The 14,226-nt window shown below is 45.2% G+C and overlaps 1 protein-coding gene across 5 annotated transcripts in view; it reads right to left on the bottom strand.

The window, feature by feature from the left end:
- The window catches only part of PDE8B (phosphodiesterase 8B), a 240,178-nt gene that overhangs the window by 66,713 nt on the left and 159,239 nt on the right, over nucleotides 1-14,226 (bottom strand). For all 5 annotated transcript variants that reach the window (XM_035727516.1, XM_035727517.1, XM_035727513.1 and 2 more), the window contains exons 5-7: nucleotides 13,642-13,699; nucleotides 7,110-7,198; nucleotides 1,001-1,079 (exon numbers count right to left, since the gene is read on the bottom strand). In XM_035727516.1, the coding sequence (XP_035583409.1) occupies nucleotides 1,001-1,079; nucleotides 7,110-7,198; nucleotides 13,642-13,699 (226 nt within the window). The remainder of the gene's footprint in view (nucleotides 1-1,000; nucleotides 1,080-7,109; nucleotides 7,199-13,641; nucleotides 13,700-14,226) is intronic.

Below are 14,226 nucleotides of genomic sequence, written 5' to 3'. Positions count from 1 at the left end.
TGGGCAGTAACAGGTAGCAACATGAAGAAGCTTCCAGACCCACTTCATGGAACAGCCAGAAAATTCTATACAGACAGTCCAACAGGGAACCAGGAAGGCAGGCTCTGCAGTCAGAAAGACATGGCTACATATTTTGGTTCCAATACTTACTACTGGGGCTTTCCTGGAGTAAATTCCTTGACCTTGCTGGGCCTCAGTTTCCCCATCTGTATTATGGGGCACTCTCTTTCACGGAGTTACTGAATGGAAAGGAGGTAACGTTATGGACCTGTTTATGACGGGGCCTAGGCAGGGCAGGCTGCTGATGTTACTGGTTGGGTACGAGAGCAGGGTTTGTCTGTGTAGAGTGGGGGCTCTGTCATGGGGCACTGTCTTTGCTTTATGCTGATGACCGGAATTGCTCCAGATGTAAACTCAGTGCCATTATGCAAACTAACTGCAGGCAGGCCGGTATCTACCGGTGGTAAAGTCTACATTTCAGAATATTGTTTAAGTGTAAACGTCTTACCTTCCAACAAACATAGTGAGATGACTTTACTGCAATAAAGGTTTGTCTACTATACCCATTTTCTTCAGAAGATAACTTTACCATACAAGACAGCTCTATGATTATAATACCAACTGTAGGCAAATAAATGAGTACCTCTGAAATATTTCATTCCCAGAGGCACCCCCCCCTTATAAGCATTTACTCTATAATTCTGACATACTTCTGTGTCATGTAAATGCTGTCTTTACAAATGGTCAAAGAATTTCACCTATCTTGGTCAAAGAAAGCACAGGTTCTAATCTAACTAATTTTTTATTCTTATTGGCTATCTACTTCTTAAACTAAGTCCATCAGTTGGTTTTTTTTTTTTTTTTTACATACTCTGATGCTCCTTTCTCCAAAGAAAATATACAAAAATGTAAGGCTTATTGCAAAGTCCCTTGAAAAAAAGGATGGCTCAAACTTGAAAGGTTCTATTGAGACATCTCCAGATAAAAAGTGTCTCCATACCTGAATCACATGGTCATCGCTTGTAATTTCTATGGCTTCGTGACAGTGGTCTAATGCTGTAAACACTGAATTACAGGCCCTGAAAGTTGCAAAAGATTGACTTTAGTGCAGCTATAAAACGATTAGCATTTCATGTGTTAATTTACCAAAGCGAACAGTTGCCCCAAATTCATTAAAACCATGCCCTTTTGGAAGGAAAATAAACACCCTAGCCTTTCAAACTAAACTAGTTAGTTTGAATAAACAACAGCATATATTTCTGTGACTAAAACACAAAGAACTATAATCCAGCCAACTCTTCATGTATCATGGAATGAACCACCTAGGTGCCAAATGAAACCTTAATACTGACAAAAGAGAACCAAGTTATAAGAGACCATCTTCTAAGTCTCCTGAGTCCATGTTAACACTGCTCTGTTTTGTTCCTAGTGTGGTCATGGAAAAGTCAAGACCCCAACAATTAGGAGAACTCAATTAAGCCCAAACTGAATCTGAGGGATTCCGTCTGCCCTTTTGCAACAGACACAGAAACATTTTTTCCTCCTTTCTTTCGTCATCTCTGATAAACAAGCCTTTATATGGAACTTTGCTTTCAACCCCACCCACTGGCACGATGGAAGGCAGATGTGGCAGAATTCCCCTTGCCTGGTTAATCGTACAGCCCTCCAGGTAGGACTTTTCTTGGTGACCTTTCTTGTCCGAGTGGAAAATTCGACATCATTTCAACTTCTAGGTTCTTGGTTAGAATCTTAGGTACCTTCTAATCTAGTGCAACTCCAAATACAGCAAGTTATTTACTAGCTAACACAGAAAGCACGTAGCTAGTTACTAGAGCTTTGGTATTTGTCCTGGCTGTTTGAAGAACCCCAGTGAGGGCTTTCTTACCCATTACAAAAGAAAAACACAAAAATACAGGTTTACTTGATTGATGCTGCTTCTTATAAAACATATCTTAAGATGTTATTCATTTTTTCCACTCATAAAGGCATCTAACTTTGCCATCCTGTTTTAAACTACTGGAGAGGGCAGAAAAAACTAAGTCTGCTTCTGTATTTTGCCAGTTATGGGACCCTGAGCAACTTTTTATCCTTGCTGGCCCCCAGCTTCCTTATCTACAAAATGAGAATAACAACACCCACCTTACAGGTTACTGTAAAAATCAAAAGAGTTTATGCGAGGCGTTCCTCAAAGTGCTTCGGATAATCTAAGAATTCAGCATATCGTCCTTAGTACTATTTGTGAGCTCCCAGGGCAGTATTTCCTTACTCTCTAACCCTTTCAAAGGCCAGTGGTAAGAAGAAAAGTGAATCATAACCTATCTTTTCTCATGAGTATCCCTGAAATATCTAATCAAAAACTGTATTCAATATTAGCAACGTAATCCGCATGAGGAGTAGAAGATCTTAGTCCATTGAAGGGTACGGTTCCCGTAGCTGCAGGGATGAAGGTATCAGTGTGGGCAGGTAAATATGTAATCACGATGGGCTGAGCAGAGCACAAGGTAAGCCTAACTCCTCTGAGATCCCTGATAGATACAACAGGTTTCCTTATTTCAGTAGCTTCAGTCTAACTTGAACCATGGACTGTCTTAATACCATTGCTGCATTTGTAAACAAGATCATTTAATACTAGAAAAAGAATAAAAGAGGTTTTAAAATTCTTACCAAAGTCACTACTACACGACCTTTCACGAAGAGGCAAGCAAGAGCTCGTCCCATCAGTAGTACTTTCCAGGCACGTGGGTCCAGAACCCAGCCCGGCAGCACAGGAAAGGGTAGCCTGTCTTCCAGGGGTCCCATGTGGAAACGCACACTCTGTGTGGACTAATCCTTACATTCGAGAGCTGGATAATTAAGCTATAACACACTTTATCAAGTGATAAATTCCTCTCCTGCCCATTTCCTGAATGTGCCTGTGCATCTCACCTAAGCATCTAAACAGGTCCTCCAGCCTATGAATGTTCAAGAGCTGCCCTGATGTAAGTAAGACCTTAGCTCCAACTGTCGAAATTTATCTATGCAATATTCACTGTGTGATGATCCACAAAGCATAAAACCTTCAGTGTAATGCCCGACGGAACAAGACAAATTCATATCAACCGTCGAGGGAGGAGAACATGAGCAGGGCCAGCAGGCTGTTCTCTCCCAGTGACAGGCTGCACGGCACTGTTCAGACCTAGGCTTCAAACCAATTTGGTTGATGGTTCTATTTAAATAAACCTGCGGCAAAATGAGGTAATCAATTTAAATCATGTTCCTAGAGTTTGGGAATTTAATTGCTTGTATTAATTATTTATAGTCTTCATGCAGAAGAGCCTTAGCTGTATTCATTTTCTGTTCTCAGGAACCATGTAGCTGTGCCTCGGATCTATTTTTGTATCTTTCAGGTTGAGAAGTTGCAAAACTGGAAACAGCTCAAAAGGAAGGTAAACTCGATGTGGAAACCCATGAAGTGCAGGCCATGGAGCCACGACCCCTCACCTTTGTAAGGGCCCTTGAAGGTCCCACTGGACACGGCAAGTATTACAGGGGCCCTGGTGTGACGTCTACAAAGAACGTCGCGCCGTGACGGGGCGCCGAGTGTCTCCGACCACACGGCAGCATGCCTGGACCCCACCCCACACTGCCACCAACATACTGGGTAGCTGTGATCCTGTCGAGAGTCTCCCCGGCTCTCGGTGTTTTCCTCTGTCCCAATATCGGCGCTGGGATGTTTGGGTTGCATTATCCCTGTCACCAGGGTCCGTGCCAGGATAAGGCACTCTACAATGTCTACTGATAATGAGAAGGGAAGCATTCCATGGAATACAAAGTTTTGTCCCTCAGACACTTAGATTCTTGCTGAAACTGAGGACTGAAGTCTACGTCCTGGCTGACAGATATCAAACTGATATGAAATAACAGCTGGTCCTGTGTTAGAATCAACCGATCAGTTTAAATTCCCAGTAAGTAGCTAAATCTTATCTGCATTTTGGTTAACATAGCCCTTTTCCTGATAAAGAGACAAAACATTAGTAGAGGTAAGTGGTCATAATTTACCCCATATGTCCCCAGACAGTCCCCATTTCATCATTGGTGCCGTTTAATAGAGTAATTCAACCAGCACATAGACATAGGATTTATTTCTTCTCTTTAGAAGTTGCTCTTTATCATGGAATTTTAAAATTCAGTATTTGAGCACATGATCCTTCTTTTGTCTTGGTTAAATTTCGTTACCACAAACCAAGACCTGGACAAAAGTCTCTTCCTTCAACATTTGACATCGTCCTTGCGGTATGGCCTGTCCCTGCAGAATGCTAGTAATGTCACATATTTAGCTGCAGCTGGGGGAGGAATTGCAAAGAAAAGTATTATATAATTAGACTATAATTATTCTGGCATTGTATAATAAAGAGCCTCATTTTCCCCATCTGCAGCAAGTGACAGAGTGGCCTGCCTGACTCTGAGATGCAGGTGGGTTCTTTAGATGTCCTCGGATGCGGAAGGAGCTAGGGACAGAATGGATCATCACCCCCCGACTGCAGGGCCCAGAGAGAGGTTATGCAGGAAGAGTCAAACCAGGCCCACATACCCTTCTCCAAAAGAGGGAAGGAAGTTAGAGATGCTTGAGGCAGAACCAGCCAAAAAGCAATGGAAGAAACTGACTGCTTAGTCCTTCTCTGGCTTTCTGTGAAGAACTCTTGCTTTCCTTTCCCCACTGTGGGGGCTGCTCTCATGCTGGTTGCCCGTGACTGGGAAGAGAGACTCTTTACCAGCCAACCTGAAGCTGCTGTGGAAAGGGATCCGCACACGGGGCAAAGCCAGCCTCCTGGCACCACTGCCTGCCTGGGTCAAGTCCACTCGCCAACCGCACATTGATTTTTATTACTAACTTGAGCCTTTTCATTATGACCTCTCCAACCAGCTCCAGTCAGTGAGGGCTGAGAAGTTCTACGATCTTCGTCGTGCTATGTACTTAGAAACTTGCCAAGTTCTGAACCTGATGAGACCTTCATAAGTGTTCAGTGCCCGGGCTCTAAGCAAATTTCATCAGCACAATAACGGGAAGCCCTTTCTTTTAACCCCCACGTTGGCTGAGAAGGTTTATTTCAGATCGCCAGACCTGCTTTTGCCCTGCGTGGACAAGGCACCTTCTGACTTCCTACACATGCCATCACATGCCAGATTGCTGAAGAGAACTCAAAATGCAGTTACTTAAAATGCAATGAGGGAATTACCCACCAAAGCAGTAAGGGGACTGCTGTTCATTTCTGTTGTAGATAATACACAGCTGAAGAATTAAAACAAAATGAAACCCCTGTTTTTCTAGTTCTATTTTGAAGACATCTAAAAGTACAATCTTTTTATCCCCAATGAAAAACAGTAGCGACCCCAAGGAATAAAAACAATGTGACAATAACCATCAGAAATTGCTGAAGTAAAGGCAATGAGTTTTCTCAAAAAATTTTACGAAGTTCTCTGAAGCTGATAAATACAAAGATACAAAGAAACCAAGGGCTTTAAACTTATGTATTCAAAAATCCTTAGCAATATTCCTCACTACAGACTGTTAAAAATACCTGAATTTCCACTAGTTTGACTTTTTAAAAAAATACTTTCCCACCTAAGAAAGTGACTATTTATCCCCATACTGTTTTTTTTTTAAGATTTTTATTTATTTATTTGAGAGAGAGAGAAAGAGAGAGCACAAGCAGGGGAGGTAAGGGCAGAGGGCAAAGGAAAAGCAGACTCCCCGCCGAGCAGGGAGCCTGATGCAGGGCTCAATCCCAGGAGCCTGAGATCATGATCTGAGCAGAAGGCAGACAGTTCAACTGATGAAGCCATCCAGGCACCCCTCCCAGCACTCTCTCTTAAAGCTCTCTGTCCACCAAAAAGTTACTTCCCTAATCAGGGCAAACTCCCCAAAACCTGCCTTTGTGGGTTTACATCAATCCATTTTACTTCCAAGGATGTCAGAAAGAAATTAAGTTTATAAATGGTTTTGTCCTCTCTGAATGCAAATTAAGTAATCAAGATAAGGATAATCATTACACTAAGATGCTTTCTTATTTTTCACTGAGCCTGAAACCATCATGACCTCTGGGTTGGCCAGAGAGAAGCCGTGCCAAGGACGTTCTGGCACCCGACAGCGTGGAGCTGCTAAGGACTGCAGCGCCCCTTGCACCACCCCCCCCCCGCCCCCCCGCCCCCCCGCCCAGGCTATAGGTTGGCAAGAGCCTCTGCTCTGCCCTTCTCTCTCTACTCGAGGGGGACAGGTTGAAGAAATCAGGGTCTGGGAATGTGGTAGAGTGGAGCCTGTGCAAAACCAGGGATGACCTAGGGCCCTCATATCCCAAGACGTCCCCAAAGCAGAACATCCTGCCAACAGCTAGACAATCCCAGCTCAGAGGTGAGCTTCATGAAAAGCCTGCTTTTAAAGCACTATATGCCTGTAAAGAGATATAAGATTTCTTGAACATGCGTCCTTGCATACTGAAGTCACAGACTTCATGAAACTGCTATCATGGTTCCAGAGCAGTTCTTACGGCTAGCATAATAAATATACCCATTGGTTTGCCCCTATTCATAACAACCTGAGCAGGCATTCATAAGTGTTAAAGTAGTAAATAGAAAGTAATCCTCAAAGGCTACTCTTTTTTTTTTAATATTTTATTTATTTATTCATGAGAGACAGAGGGAGAGAGAGAGAGAGAGAGGGAGAAGCAAGCTCCCAAGGAGCAGGGAGCCCAATGCGGGACTCGATCCCAGGACCCTGGGATCATGACCTGAGCCGAAGGCAGACGCTTAACCATCTGAGCCACCCAGGCGCCCATCAAAGGCTACTCTTAACCTCAATTTAAGTATATGAAAATTATACAGTACTTTTCCTCAAATCTAATTTTAAAACTGCTGCAAATAGTGGAAAATATTGTCAAAACAAGAAATGATTTTTCATTTATTTCATTTAAGCAAAGGGCTCCCCGTTTAGAATCTGCTGTTTACCAGCTACCATTACCTACTTAACAGTTTAGAATCCCCTGGGATTCAGCTAGGAACCTGTGAACAGTGGCCTCATGACAAAAACTTCTGTACAACCCTGTTAACCTCGCGCTCCTTATTTTGCTACATACCGTAATTTGAACTGAGAGCGAACTTCCCCGTGTTCTATTTGAATCAGTTCGTTATAGCAAGCAATTATGCTGCTATCCTCCATAAATCTCTGAAAAGAAAACAAAATAATATGTAAGACATACAATTACTTCTTAAAGAGTCAAATGAACTTAGTTTTTCCCACCCCAGGTAACTCTGTTACATAAGACAACTTGAGAAGTTGAAATGAGCTGAGATGGAAAAAAAAATAGTCAAGCTGTTTGAAACACTTGTTTGAATGTATGAGAAACAACAGACCAGATTTTACTGTATATTTAACTCCCTTGATGAAAAAGGTGGGGAAAAACTTCGTTAAGAATACTCACAGGAAAATAAACACACAAGGACACAGACTACCTCCCCAACCTTGTGAATTACCGAAACGTGTTTGCTTCACATTGCGCTCAGTCTTTTAAATCCAACACTGGACGTGTTCAGTGTATGCCGTGGTATGAATGACCCTTTTCAAGAGCAGAAACCCGTCTTTGCTTACTTCCTCATCTTCTGACTTCCTCCTCCTCCTCACTCTCACTCACTCACACTCTCTCTCACACACACACACACACACACACACACACACACACACACACTCTTCCATGCACCTAGTGTGGATGGCTTCTCCCTTGGGGAATACTTCTGGCCTCCCACTATCCCAGGGGGGAGCTGGTAAGGGATAAGCAAAGAGGGGAAGCCATGAACACACAGAGAAGAGAAATACTTTCTCTTTTTATTGCAAAGCGAAGCTAAACATGGTTAGGTTCAGGCTCAACTTCTGGATGGGTGAAGATTATATAACAGCCTGTAGCCAAGCTCTGAGCATTGTTAGTGGATGCTTTCTAAGATACTAAAAAGGATCTGTGATAAAAATAAGTTTCAAAAATGTTGCAATAAACACAGTTGGGCGGGTTTCTTTTTTTAAGACACAAACTCAAGTAGTTAACTTTTGTTGTCTGTTTTTAATTATAAAAGTTACACACATTAATTAAAGATGTATAAATTCAGGGGATGCCTGGGTGGCTCAGTCAGTTAAGCGTCTGCCTTTGGCTCAGGTCATGATCTCAGGGTCCTGGGATCGAGCCCTGAGTCAGGCTTCCCTCTCCGTTTGCCCCTCCCCCGCCCCAGCTCATTCTGTCTCAAATGAATAAAATCTTTAAAAAAAATGTATAAATTCAGAAAAATATAAAGGAAAAAAGCCCTCAAGTCACTGATCATGTCAAAAGCTAGAGATATCATTACATTTGGTTTATTTTCCTTAGGCTCCAAAGCCTTTATGTATGTATATATGTAATACATTGATTACAGTATATAAAGTCAGTATACAAAATCATACTATATTTTCACTTTCATTTCTAATTACTTAGTTTTTATTTTTCTTTAGCTCTAAGAACTAAACACCGTAGTATTTAGCAAACAACAGCTTTCCAAAAGTGACTGTTTCTAAAACACTGAAGCACTGGGGTGTACACAGCCAACACTTAATGTGGGTTTTTGTAGTCCAAAGGCAGACTCTACTACCTCTCCTTGGAGGATTGCCTAGGCTATAGTTAACTGGTATCGCTGAAATACTGCGAGTGAATCCAAAGTAGTGGCCTTCAAACTTCAACATGCTAAGAATCACCAGGCATTCTGCTGGATTCCTGGGCTCTGCATTCAGACATTAAAGCTGTTTCTTTACGGCAGACCTTCTCAGAGCGCTCGCTCTGCTCATGTGCCATACCGCTAGCATGCACTGGGCATCACTGGGGTGGCAAGAGTAAGAACAGAGTCCTCACTCATTTCCCAAGCTGATTTGACCCCAGACGTCTTTTTCCTGGAACACCTATCGAGATTTTGGAACACTAGTGCTCCATGGTACAGTCTGGGAACTACTTTACTGGACCCAACAGGGAGTGTGGACTTCAATAACACACTGTTCCATCTTCACTTTGTCATGACTAGGAGCTCTGGCAAGCTCTTTACTTATTTTGAGCCTGTTTCCTCCTCTGCAAAAATGGCAAAATATTAAATCTCTCGAGTGTAGATGAGGATTAAGCAAATCCCCTCAAATGGAGCTTGACCAACAATCCGTCTTTAGCACTCCACTTTCTCCTCTGGAGGAAGCCTCCCCAGGGGGAAGCTGTGTCCAACCTCCGTAGCCCTGGCAGGCCTGGCCCATTGTATTTCAGAGTAAGTGCTCCACCAACACCTGGTGAGGAAGTGTCCCAACCAATGGATAAAGGGGCACAACCAAGGTTCACAGAGATGCCGCTGCAATCGCCCTTTGCTAAGTAAAAGTTTGGTTTGTAAAAGGCCCGCAGCAGACTGAGCCCCGTGCGGTCGGCTGCTTACACACAGCTACCGAAGCTTCAAGAAGAAGCTGCTGTGAAATATCGGATGGCACATTTTGTTCCTGGATCCCCATGCACGGACCCAGACTGCTGCACTGGCCAATCGGCTGGCAACACAGAGCTGAGTTTCAGCAGATGATTTAATACAATCAAAACAGCCCAGAGATGACAAACAACCTCAAGGAAGGCAAGAATAGTGGGCATATTTGGAAGGGTGCTTGGGGAGAAAGCTGCCAAAGACAAGATTTTACCCAAAAAAGGAGACTAGCCACCTGGAGAGCTGCTTGAGCGGATTCTGAGCCACAGTTAACTCAGGAGGGAAAGGCTCAGTAGGTGTAGTGTGCTTCTCACAGAAGAGCTCAAGCTCTCTGGGGGCACCCTGACCTAGCTGGCAAACAGCCTTGTTCAGACCCAGGGCTAAAGATTACTGGGTGGTCCCAGACAGGTACCATTTTTCATGCTCCCAGGAAGGGTGTTATCCAAGGGGCTGCCTGCAAAAAGGAGCACATCCTGACAAAGGCAAATGAAACCTACTAGAGCCGCCATTACAAGAGGTGACTGACAGGCTCCAAAAGAAATAAAAAGAAAACAGTGGATTTTTACCTCCTCAATTTGCTTAGTGGCATTTGCACCCAAAGAGGGCCAGGTGTCTCTCCTGGTAGTAAATGTGTCATCTCGGTCCTCCAGCCAAGACAGCAATCTCTAAACCAGTCAGAGGTAGGACCAGTGAACTAAAAGGCGAATTCCAGGACAGTTAACAGCATCCATGTGACTCCTCATTGACAGAACCTACGGGGCGTCAGGCCATTCTCTCAGCTCCCAGAGATCCTGCCTCACAGGTGAAGAACACTGTTGGGGTGGGGGTCAACATTTAACCTAACATCTAGGAAACCCGTGAATAATTTTACATTATTTCTCAGCAGATGGGTAAGAGTTGGTCTCAGCCACATGGCTTGACAATTTTTCTTTTCCAATTCTCCGTTCCAGAACTCAGACGCATTGTCTTAGGCATTCTCATTAAGACACAGCACCTAAGAACAGCATTCAGAACCAAATGCCAGCCTTTGAGAAAGGAGACGGACGAAACTGTCAGGAGAGTAAGTGACCCTGCTAAAGAGAAATGTTCGTTCCCATTACACATGTGAACGGCGATGCTACCTTTAATATTCTACCTTGCACGGCGACTTCCACACTGAAGCATACCGAAGCACAAAACCACCACGTTATGCATGCAATTCCTGCTCCTCTGTGGTCTATGACATGGATTTTTTTTTTTTTTTTAAACCCAGGATAGCAAAGTAGCATTATGGATTTGGGTTCAACGTATATGGGGTCCTCTGGGCCTCATGGATCACGATGTCCATTTCTCTCCCCAGGTTCAGAAGTTTTCAGCCATTACTGCTTTAAATATTTTTTCTTTACTTCTTTTTCTTCTTCCGTAATACCTATAATGAGAATATTATAGGTATTTTTTTTCCATTGTGTCCCATGATCACCATAGGCTTTCTTCACTCTTCCTCATTTTTTTCTTTTTACTCGTCTGTAATGGAGTAATTTCCAATATTCTGTCCTGTCCTCCAGATGATGGATTCTTTCTTCTACAGGGTCAAGTCTACTTTTGAAACCCTCTACTGAATTCTTCATTTCTTGTGTTTTTCAATTCTAGGATTTTTCTTTCTTCTTCTTTTTTTTTTTTTTTGATGGCTATTTCCTTGTCAAACTTCTCATTTTGTTCGTGCAACTGTTTTCCTAATGTCATTAGTCATCTGGGTTTTCTTGCAGTTTTACTCAACTTCTTTCAGAGGATGATTCTGAATTCTTTGACAATCCACAGATCTCCATTTCTTTAAAGTCAGTTATTGGAGCTTTATTAGTCTCCTTCGGTGTTTCATATTGACCTGATTTTTCCTTGACTCCTCATGTTGGTATCTGTGCATCTGGGTAACTGGGCTCATCTTTTTTGTAGACCTCGTAGGTTTGCTTTGGCAGACACAGTTCTCCATCAGCTCAGTTTGGGTTTCTGAGTGTGATTTCTGGGAATGACCTTGGGCAGGTGGAGCATGCTATTATGGTCTCTTTCAGGTCAAGGGGGATAGGGGCGTGTGCTACTGGCTGAGAACAGCTGCACGGGACTGACAACTTGGTTCCCTACCCAAGTGAAGCTGTGGGATGGGTTCTACAGTTGACTGAAATTTCTGGTCAGGCTTCCTAGATGGTCAGAACTGGGGACTATATTCCGTAGTAGATGAGCCTCGGAACTAGCCTTCCAGCCCTGGCAGGGCAGCAGGAAGGGATCCAAGGTCTGCATAGCTCATTTTTTAGCGACCCAAATTAGGCCAGAGTGTGCACTGAATTTCCCGGTCAGGTGAAGCCCCCAGTTCTGCTCTACACTCTCTGTTCAAGTACCCCTGTATGTAGGGCTGCCGAGAGGACTCTGCAGCTTCCTGTAAGCTCTGGTTCGGTTCGCTGGTTGGACAGGCTAAAGGCTGTGTTCAGTGATGAGTGGGGCTATGAATGGCATTTCCTGCCTCAGCACAGTGGGGGAAGCATCTCCAAAGCAATAGAACCCTTTTGTCTTAACTCAAGCAGACCTGCTTGGCAAGTTCCCTGACGGAATAGGGCCACTGGCTTTGTTATGCAAATGATCAGTTCTGGCCTGACTCTGCTCAACTGTTGCTGAGCCACGGGGCTTCCAGGAGATATCCCTAGCCATTCTGGGCAGAATGGGATGGAAGACACCCTCCAGAGCCAGTGTGGCTGTGTCTCCCCTTCCCTGCCTGGGCAAGAAGGGGAGGGGTCACTCCAGGCTACTCTCAATTTTCTCAACAGGCTCCGCAGGTTGGGGGAGGCCGGGAGCTACCCTCAGCCTTGGCTATGAATTAAGCCCTCTGCCTGTGCCAAGTATGTAGCACAGAAACACCCCAGGCCGGGTATGGCCTTGACTCTGGGGACCATCAGCTCTGCATGCCCCCCTCTTGGCACCTGAGCCACTGGGCTGTATTGCTTTCCGGAGCTGTTGCCAGCCCTTCGGGTCAGACAGGGCCTGAAGACACCCTCCAGAGCAGCCGGGGCCGTGATTCCATTCCTTGCCCAGGCAACCAGTTAGAGGGCCAGCGAAACTCCTCAGTTGAGGCTCCAAATCAGGTAGATCTGCACTCCGCAGAGTTCCCTGGTCGTACCTGTGACGTGGTTCTGCAGATGGGCGAAACCACTGCCTGGGGAAGCTGCTGCGGCACTGCAGGTATGAACTTGGTCTGAGAGCATCCAGGTGCTGGTTGTTGCCGGCTCACCCCCTTCTCAGTGGGGGGGTCAGATTCCCAGTCAGTGAGCCACACACACTCCCCTGCAATCCCCGTGGTGCAAGATCAGAGTAGGGGCTCCCACAAAGCAACCCAGAGTGCTAGGGTGCGGAGCTCGCTGTCACCACTGAGGTCCCTTTCCACTAGACGAGGAGGGGAGACCTCTCTGTGTGGAGCTGCAGTGGCGGGGGGAGGCCGTGCGGGTCAGTGTGGAACTGCTTCCCTCACCCCGCTAACACAGTCTGCCTGGTCTCTGTGAGGCAGGGGGTGCGTCAGCCTCACCTCCACGTCCAGTGATTCTCTCAGCAGCGTCTTGTTCTTGTGAGGAGTGAAACCAGGAACAACCCGTGTCTCTGTCTTGGTGACATGACCCCTGGAGTCCTCCATCTTGAGCTTCATATTGAACGTCAGTGTTATTCCTATGGTTGTCACTCGAAGACCCTGTTGTTGCTGACAGTGACGGTCTAAACCAGGAGTTCACAGATGCGAAAGCCACGGCGTCTAAGCCCTGACGAGGCCCTGATGAACACAGAACGTTGGGTGCCAATTTGGTGGACTCAACTGTATCTAATACTCACATATGTATAATGAATCTCACAGGCGGGACTCATTTCAGTGAGGTTGCTACAGAATTTTGACCTGGTATAGGAAGATGCGTTTTTAGGTCATTACAATTCGGTAACTAGGACACGGGAAGTTATGAAGGAGAAAGCTGGACTAGCAGTTGCTTGTTAGCCTCCTGCGAGAACAGTTATTTCCTTTCCCTCACGGTCCTGGAGCTCAACTCTCTAAAGCTTCTGGGCGGCTCTATGGCTGCGCTGTCACACGAGAGTCACAGGTGATGTGTCCGTACCGCAGAGATGCTGAGCCCCCTCCTACGTACGTACCCTGTTGAAGCCTGCGTGCAGGAGAGGAAGGACTGAGGCCTCTTCACGGTCACCCGACCTGCAGCAAAGCAGAAAATGCAGTCACTCAGCAGATACAAACCAGCGTTCCTCACACTGAAACATGGAGAGAGAACAATGAGGCAAGCATGGCGTTCGCTCTAACAGTGGATTCCTGACCAGCACGTGCCCACGGGATGCCCCTGCCTTCCAGGACCCACATCTACCTTCCAGATGCAAAAAAAAAAAAAAAAGAAAGAAAAGAACATAAACAGTAGAGAAAACTCCAGCAGTGCGCCTGAAAGCATCACCACAGGTCCACATGAGTGGCCATCTCCAACGCTGGGCTGCCCTTGAAAGTTGCAACAAATGGATGGGACAAGGTAGGTCCAATGCTCATCCCAGACACCACTGTCCTTTATGCTGTCCCCAAACCTTCCGGAAGCACTCCTCCCACCCCAAGACCTGGCTAGGTCCAACTCTCAGTGTGAGGAAGACACCTGGCACTACAGACTACAGCACCCCAAAGCCAAAAGCAGAAGAAGGGTCACCAGGAATGCCACGTCAGACAGGAAAAAGAGAGGAAAA

Source organism: Zalophus californianus, chromosome 5, assembly GCF_009762305.2.
Source record: "Zalophus californianus isolate mZalCal1 chromosome 5, mZalCal1.pri.v2, whole genome shotgun sequence".
Classification (NCBI taxonomy): Eukaryota; Metazoa; Chordata; class Mammalia; order Carnivora; family Otariidae; genus Zalophus; species Zalophus californianus.
This window is presented reverse-complemented; position numbering and strand designations above follow the sequence as displayed.